Below are 9099 nucleotides of genomic sequence, written 5' to 3' on the forward strand. Positions count from 1 at the left end.
ATTTACATTAGGTCTGTTGGGTCCAGGAGGTACAGCATTCATTAAAGTGTACATGTTGTCTCCAGAGTTGGTTGAATCTGTAATAAGATATTATTTTAAGCGCTAATATACACTTTTCAATAAAACTACTCACCTAATACATTTCCTGTCATTTCTGTGCCTCGATCCCTGATACACAGTGGCAAGATAATGGAAGATTTTATTCCCTTTCTACCTGTTGCTGCCACACAACAGAGCTATGAAAAGAAAAAATTGCCATGGCCCCTCAGTAGCTACCTCTGGTCTCTGGTTTTTATGCATGACTGTTAAAAGGTTTATAAATCACCAAGTATCTGTAACTATTTAATTCCATATTGCTGTTTCCTGGAGTCCTAAATTACTTCACTCATCTTCAACATTCTCTATAAAACAGGGGTTTGTTTCTGATCAATGCTTCCTGCAATTTGTTTTCCATCTGTAAGAAAAGATAAAACAACTTTTCCTTACACAGACTGTGAGTTAGTGAAAGTTTTTTACTCTCATGCCTGTCAGTCTATTTGATTTTGGGTATATCCAGCTCCTCCTCAGTGGGACACTGTGCAACAATCCCCACTTTTGAGGGAGGCTTTGTCTGATGGATCTTCATGGTATGGCATGGTGCAATGCTTCAAACCCCCACCCCCAAATGTTGAAAACCTAAGGAAAGTCTAAATGCATCCCTAAAGGTACAGCATGATTTAACAGAAAATATTGGCAACCCTGGAAAATAATTTTTTTCTGCAAAGAGAATAAAGAGAGCTCAGCACTCTGTACCCAGACCCTCCACATCCAATGCATTTCTGTGTACACAGGGAAGTTAAATCAAGGCTTTTGTCTACAGCTTCATCTTCCTCAAAGGACTCTCTAAGTGTTAATTAAAATAAATAACTGAGTTATATACAGAGCACTATATATCACTAGAACATTCAAACATGCTGTCCAAAGAAAAGGGGGACACAAAAGGCTTTCAGCCTAAAGTAAAATCAGCATTTTAAGTTATTTTTAATATTCAGTAAGGTAGGCAAAAAGTTCTTTATCCAAGATACATCCCTGGCTCTGCCCATGTCCTGCTAGCTCATGAAAAATACACAAGGGATGGATGGCTGGGCTGTGGGAATCCTTGAATTGTTTGTCTTAGGGGAGAGTAAACACTTTGGCAAAATTTGTGAGTGGCCAATTCCTAAGCGTTTTCACACTTTGGAAAATAGAACTTTCAAAACATCTTTACCTTAGGTTGCTTTCTTTAAAAAAACAAAAATCTGTGGAATTGTATTTAATGAAAATAATATTATGGTGCGCTAAGTTTTTATGGCCAGTTAGGAAAGTTCCCTGCCCTCCAGTGCTGCAGATGACAGCAAGTAGGGGAAGAAAAACCTGATGCAGAAAATATAAATCAAATTATTATCTGACACTTTATTAAAAAATATAATTTGTGTGCTTCCTAAAATCCATTATGATTTTATAATTTCCAAGTACATTTCAGTACCTGCAGGACTAGGCATGATGGGTGTTCCTGGTGGCCCTCCACCTCCTGGGGGACCCTGGAGACAGGAAAAAATGTCAGTTAGCATGAAATGAAAGATTAAAAAAAATCCCCAAACATAAAAAAACCATCGAGGAACCCCTGTTTTTTTAAAGTTTCAGGTATTTCTGGGTCACAAATCTGTTCAGGACTAAGAACACAAACCACTCTGGTTGTTAAACAGGAGTTTTAGGATTCTTACAGAATTTCTCTAGGAATTTTATTCTAATAATCCTAATCATTTAGTAAGAACAGAACCATAATGTTTTGTTTCCTATGTTTGCAGAGCCACTAATATCTTTAAGTAACATGAAAAACTACCAACTTCCACTGTGGCAAAAATGTCTATGTCAATAACAGTTAAACACTGACTTTCCGTAATAAAAAACAGTCAGATTGCTAGTAATATATTATTTTTCCATTGCCATGTGACTATTACTTTCTATCTTTTGTTATAATTCAAACCAGTAGATATAGTATTTCAGACAGGAATATTTTTTTTTTTCAGTGGCAGCAGATAAAAGGGTTTGGTTGTTCCTGTCTGCTTACAGGGTATCTATCCATATACTTTTTATCCATAAGCTTTTATCCATATAAACATATCCATATTTTATCCATATCTAGGCATGAAAGACTATCCATGTACTTTTTATCCATATACCTGTGCACTAAATCTCACTAACTTGATTTTTAATGTCTCTCTTTCTATGTATTTTTCAACATCACATAAAGAGATGCAGAAACTACTAACTGACCATTTATCAGAAAAGTTACTTGTCTTCATTAACTTTTGCCTCTAATTGTACATTTGCATTTACTTTCATTGTTTGTTTATTTTCTTCTCTTACAAACCCTTCTGGTATCAACTATTTTCATGTTGAGAGTATATTTATATTTGTATATATTTTCTATATTTGTGCATTTATATATATTATATATACTTGTATATTTCTAGAAGTGCATATATATTAATATATTATACATAGATTATTCCTATGAAGTTCTCAAAGTGTCTAGTTCCAGATCACAAATCCTTTGACAAAAAGCCTTCTTTTAGGAGCTCTCTGGCCTTCCCTCATCCCCGAACACTTGCTTTCTATGAAGCCAAATATTCCCAAAATACTTTTAAAATCTCCAACAATAACTGGTCACAAATGCTGAGAGCAAACCCACAGAAAGAAATTTGTGAAGTTCTTAGTTAAAGGAACTGGTTTTAGAGATCAGCAGGTTTGGGCTGTTTCTTCTAAACATGTGGCAAAAGGAGGACCACAGTTATGGACACTTGTGAGAATCATAACGTTTTCCACAGCTAACTGCATAAATAAAGGACAAAATAAATTGCTTTTAAATATGTAATTATCTCCTATTACCCTGTGACACTAGTTCTAGACATGTGATAAAAACAGTCCACACAATCTACCTTAGAAAGTTCATCAGACACACAAATAATCCGAGTACAACAATAACTACAACAACGAAGAGCCTAAAACAATAAATAGAGTTAATCTCTGGGGGCAGAGACAAAAACCAGTGCTATATGTAAATATTTTTTTCCTGGAGAAGTTCAGAAGCTCAGACAAAACACTGTGTTACCCAGAAAGCTGAGAGGGTTTTTTGCCCATTATTATTGAAGAGAATACATTTGTATCAGTTATAAAAATGTTTAGTGGAGTCAAAAAGCACTGAGGGCAATTCTGACCAGACTGATAATGGTCCCACTGAAGAACACCCACATCTGTACCAGGAATGGCTGAAAAAACACCTTGGTGCAGATCAGATGTGCCGCTCACAACCAATACACGGGGGCTCCTCTCAACATCTGGACTGGGTTTTTTTGCTTAAATAAAATGTGATGTCAAACAAACAAACACACACAAATGTACTTACTACATAGTTCCCAGGAGATGCTGAAGAATAAGGTATCTGTAATATCAACAGAGACAAAACACTGATTTCCTCTGCAGTAACATGGGAGTCCCTGCAGCTGCAGGTTAATGCTTATTTTTTTAATTAGGGTAATTAAAACACACAGTTAAAATTATGGGAAAAATTACTTTGTCATCAAAATAAACATCTTTTCAGCACTATTAAAGTATTAATTATAAAAATATTAAAATATCAAAAGCTTTAATATTATTAAGGCAATATACTTTATAAGGTTTATAAGCTTCAGCAGCACATACTTGCATTTCAGTCCACAGGACTTCAGAGCCATCCAAGCATGAAATGAATTTGTATATTCTTACAGATACATAATTTTGATTAAAATCTTAACCATAAAAGGAAAGAAAACTATCATATTTTTCAACCCAGAAAACACCTCTATTTCTTTGCATTATGTTTTTTTTTCCCCCAAGGGCAGTTTTCATTTCAAATTCAAGTGTGGTGTTTGTTAAAGAGGGTATCCGGAGAAATCCTGTGAATAATCTGATTTTCTTCTTTATGACAGCCTTTGCAATTATTCTCCAAAGTAACTCCAGCCAGTGCTGATGCAGGAGAAGCAACTGTGCTGACAAATACAAATTTCTTGACAGACAACTTGTCAATTCACTGATTGTTACGAATACACCTATTACTGAACTACTCAATTAATTTCAGAGAATGAACATATTTCAACTATCAGTTGAAAAATACCCATTTTAATCAGGTACCTACATGCAAAAGAAAACTGAGGAAGAGTTTCAACTCTCGCCCTCCCCAACTGTCATTACTAGAATTAAAACACCAAAACTGAGAAAACAGAAAGAACTGTATAACAGGAAAAGCCAGACCCACGTTATCCCTTGTGCAAATGCCAAAAATGGACATTTTTAAACTAATGATGTGTGATCCCTGAATGACAATGAAAACTTTGTGTTTTCTGAAGAAATACCAGGCACTGCTGCTCCTGGGATCCCAGGATAACCTTTATGCTATGAAGTGCTGGAATTGACATAAGGATACTTCCCCAAATACAAGATGTCAAATATATGTTTAATATTTACTTACAGAATTAGCATTGGTTGGGTTTGGCCATGGTCTGCCACCCCCAGGACCCCTGTAACAGAAGATGAATGATGAGACACAGAACCATCCCCATCCTCTGACCACCTCTGGGGAACAAATATCTATCTCCAGGAAAGGAAGAAGGTTGCTTTTTTCAAACTAAAGTGAGTTTATAAACCATGACTACACCAAGTTAAAATGCTAGAGCAGAATTCTCATTGTAGCACTGCCATTTAACCAGTTGGTGAGTTGATTAATTTATTTATTGTGAAATTAATAAATATTAGTCATAAAATAAATAAACTTTCAGTCATAAAACAAGTGATCTTGCTCACATAATTAAGCCCCCTTCCTAAAGAACTGAGGATGCAGGCAATTCATTATGGATCTAGAATATTGCAATATAGTAAGGTTTCACCAGCAGAAATTATGCTATTAATATGCTACATAAAAGAGAAAATTACATTATTATATATTATATATAATATATATTATAAAATAAATAGAAATAGCAATAAGTAACACTAAAAAATAAATATATACATTAAATGTAAATAAATATAAAATAAAAATAAAATATAAAATTATGCTATATGAGACATGTTTTGAGAACACCTAATTTATAAAAGAACAGGCCATGAAAAATATGTTGGTATAGCCCCTAGATGATGATGATGGTAAAAACAACAAAAAAAATTATCCAGTAATAATGATAATAATCACCACAACAATAATAAATTTTATTTATTAAAACCAGAAAACTCTTCAGATTGAGAATGTTTTTCTCACAATTCTTGCTGTTTTTATAAGTTTCTCACTCTCAGCTGAGCTCAGAAAAATAGTTTGGCGGTGAGGCTTCATCTCTCAACAATCCTGAGGGAACTAAAGCCACACAAGAGGTAAAATCTCCATATTTACAGTCACAGGAACCATAATTATTTCTGGGAGCATTAGGAGCTTCTCGTTATTTATAAACAAGACAGAATCACTTCTTGAAGGCCGTGACAACAGAGCAGATGACAAAACTTCCACATTTAAAATGGCATTTTGGCCTCATTAGCTGTAGAAAAGCAACATTAACCACCACAGCTCACCAGCACGGGGGAGTGATTTAAACAGAGAGAAAAAAATCACACCTTATTAATGAGTTCATACAGTTTCCTATCCCTTTTTTAGGTCTTCCAAAACTAAAAACTATTAAGTGCCTATGTTGCCTGAGGGATTTAATACTTAATCGTATTTTTTTTTATTACACTGTTGATGAAACTATAAAGGAATTACCTCAAAAGAAAAAAAATCAACTGAAAACTGATTTATTTCCACTGGTATTATTGTTGGAATGTTGGAAATCAGGAATGTTGGTGAGGGTCTTTTCTGCCTTATTAATTGGGAGGAAATACTTCTCATGTCAAATATTCAGCAATTTCTCCAATGCTAACATGAGATGGTGAAATATTACTGTTCTTTAATTCCCCCCCCTCATTGTTCTTTTTCCTACATTTATTTGGTTTATTGGATCCTCTCAGAGAAAGAAATCAGGAATATTTGTAACAACACTTAAAAGTCTGTTTTCACCTCAAAACCCTGCACTTGTTTCTGTGCCAATTAAGTAACTCAGATAAATTTAGGAATTTACCCCTAGACCAGAAAACTCACCTTTTATCTAAAAAGCCATTGGAATTTTCGAATTTATTGGCCAGGTCTCAGAATAGACACAAAAATCACTGCAGCAGATTCTGCTGTAAAGCCATATGGATTTTGTGGAGCCAAATGCTTACAAAACACACTTGAAAAAACCCCAACCTGCAGTTTTTTTCAATCCAAGGCAAGCAGGTCTTTTGCCCTTCAGTAAATGTTTATTTTGGAAGCAGAGTCATGAAACATTATTATAAATGTACCAATTCCAAAATAATTAATGAAGTATTTACCACTATGACCAATTTCAGCTTAGTTGTCCTGTCTTGTCAATCCTGGTGCTTAGAAAAATAAAAATCTGAAATTTTAGTTTCCCAAGAGGCAAATATATTCCATCAGGAAATTAAACATCCAGACACAAGTTTGTGAATTGAAGTAAAAAGACAAAATCACATTTTTTTTTTTTTGAGGCATGACAGAGATATTCTCAGTGCTTGAGACAGCACTGCAGGTCACACAAGGAAAGCACCAGTGAAACGTAACACTGCTCCCTGAAATCTGCCTCTTCGTTCCAAAAAATGGCGCTTTTTTCCCCCACAAAGACATGACATTTTTCTAAAAACAGCTACATCAAATCTTAGCTTAAAAACTTAAAGATAAAATAAACTTATTCTGCAGAAAAACATGGGTTTTTCTGTTTCAAACAGAAATCTGACAGTATTACTGATGACAGAGGAAAAAATTACTTAGGAGTGCTGCACTAGTGGAGTACATGGACTGAAATGCTGTCTATGAGCCCCCAGGCTGCCATTTTCAACAGCAAAGGACACTTTTTCACCCAGAAAAATGTACAATTATATTTGGCAGATGGTCTGCTCTTGACCAAAGCAGCTTCCTTTTGAGCTTTCCAAGAAGAAAAGGCTGGATTTTTAAATGGCAGCTTTTTCTGCAGGCATACATTTTTGGATTTTAACACTACCAGAAGTCCAAAAACATTAAAAGAAGAGTGAAAATTGCCATGTAAAGAAAATACACAGGTATGTAAAGACAACTGTAGGTTACTAAAAGGCAACAGCCCTTATGTGCAGTTTTCCTTTTTCCTGGAATTTTAATTTCCCTAAATGACTCACACTGTTGTTTCCTGCACTAACCGTTAGATAAATTGTAAGGGATAAAACAGAGAACACATTTAGTACAGCTGCGTCCGTCCACTGCCACTGCCCATGGGCCATCCTTGATGAACTCTGATCCTGAATGCTGGAACTGACCAGACAACGAGTCTTCACTGAAATTTCAGTGTTAACTGAAATCTGAAAAACCGTGGTGTCCCGAAAATACAATTTAAAGAAAACCAGATCACAGCAACTCCGCTGTTTGATGGAATGTGCTTATTAAATGCTGCAACATTAGCATTTCCATGAATCTTCTCTGTTTCTGGTAGGCCAGGAATTCTTGTCATCCAGAAACCTCTTTTCTTATTTTTCCTATGTAAACTCTCATTTATGTGGACAAATACCTTCAAAATATCTTATCTATCCTCAGTTTTACTTCTACGACATTTTATTTTGGGAAGTTAATTTTCTTTTCTTATAATTCAGACTTCTGCTGAGGAAATCCTCTATAGTGCTTATTCTACACTCACACTGAATTTCAAATATCTAAATATCTGTTTTACATCAATTTAATTTAAAAGCATAAATGCCTACTCTTGAGAAGGCTCCTAGAATTACTTGAGTCCCATATGTAATGTCTATGATAGGAGTAACACACAACTTTAGATTTTACTTCAAGAACTCAAGGCATGTCTAGAAACCAGAATAAATTAAGAATATGGTGGATTAGATTTATTCTTTTTTAATGTTATTATCAATCTCAACGCCTCTTTTACTTTCTCAAGTTGATAGGTCTACTTGAAATGAAAATTACAATTTTTTATTTATGTTTTCTATAAACACAAGAGAAAAAATGGGTGTCTACGATATAATGACAAAAAGCATATCACTGTGTTTTCCTTATTTTACATCTGAAGTATTTCTACACAATTAGAAAGGGGGGTTGTCTTCAGTTATAAAAGGCATAATACAATCCCATGGCTAAACCAGTGCCTGGAATAAATCAGTACGGCTTAACTGAATTCTGTTAAATTTTTACCAGATGATGATCCAGCTCCAGAACAACACAGAAAAACTGAAAAAAATATACTCATATCTATAAAGCTCTTCTGTTTAGAGGGGAAATTAATGTAGTTATGGAAATAAAAACAGCAATTGAGAAAGAATCATCACCACTTCTTTCAAATGTACTTTTTTTTAATAGTTCTAGACAATGGCTATTTTGTTAAAATTAAGTACTGATTTATTTTGCAGAGAAGAGCCATAGTTGTAGCGTTCTTCAGTGATTATACTGACAAAATATTCCCAATATTTGAAGTCTGATCTGTGAAAGAAACTGAGTATTTGTACAGACTTGTTGGGACAGCAAAGCTTCCTGTGAGAGACTCTGAGTCCAGTTCTTAAAATTTCATTTATTAGTTATCAAAGCATGTTATCCTCGTCTGATCTATCGCAAATGATACTTCTACAGCGAAATAATGACATTTTCTAGATAGTGTAAGAGTTATTATTGTGCTTACATGTTCATCCCAGGCATCCCCGGGCCACCTAAAGCGTTGAGTGGGGGTCTCATGGCACCTCCATAGTTCTGCAATGACAACCAAGGGTCAGACTACCACGAAACAAAAAAACAAAACCAAAGAGGAGGGGAAAAGAAAGGACAGTAGGTTAATGATGTCCCCATGGAACTGCTGCCTGCACAGGCCAGTGCCTTTCATGCTTTCAGGAGTTCCCTGACTGTTGACTTAATAATGGCCAGTCTTCGCGAGCTAAGATTTGGGAAAGGTCATTGCCCCTTCGAGCCTGCGCAGTGGATTTTTTAGGTGA

General features: G+C 35.1%; 1 protein-coding gene across 3 annotated transcripts in view; it reads right to left on the reverse strand.

Moving 5' to 3' along the window:
• SSBP2 (single stranded DNA binding protein 2) overlaps nucleotides 1-9099 on the reverse strand; it is a 141048-nt gene that overhangs the window by 18717 nt on the left and 113232 nt on the right. For all 3 annotated transcript variants that reach the window (XR_001873358.1, XM_017806119.1, XM_017806118.1), the window contains 5 exons: nucleotides 8793-8860; nucleotides 4529-4577; nucleotides 3428-3463; nucleotides 1505-1559; nucleotides 7-77 (listed from right to left, as the gene is read on the reverse strand). Coding sequence is in view for 2 of the 3 variants with exons in the window: in XM_017806119.1 (XP_017661608.1) it covers nucleotides 7-77; nucleotides 1505-1559; nucleotides 3428-3463; nucleotides 4529-4577; nucleotides 8793-8860 (279 nt within the window). In the remaining variant the exon portion in view is untranslated. The remainder of the gene's footprint in view (nucleotides 1-6; nucleotides 78-1504; nucleotides 1560-3427; nucleotides 3464-4528; nucleotides 4578-8792; nucleotides 8861-9099) is intronic.

Source organism: Lepidothrix coronata, unplaced genomic scaffold, assembly GCF_001604755.1.
Source record: "Lepidothrix coronata isolate B3197 unplaced genomic scaffold, Lepidothrix_coronata-1.0 Scaffold14, whole genome shotgun sequence".
Lineage (NCBI taxonomy): Eukaryota > Metazoa > Chordata > Aves > Passeriformes > Pipridae > Lepidothrix > Lepidothrix coronata.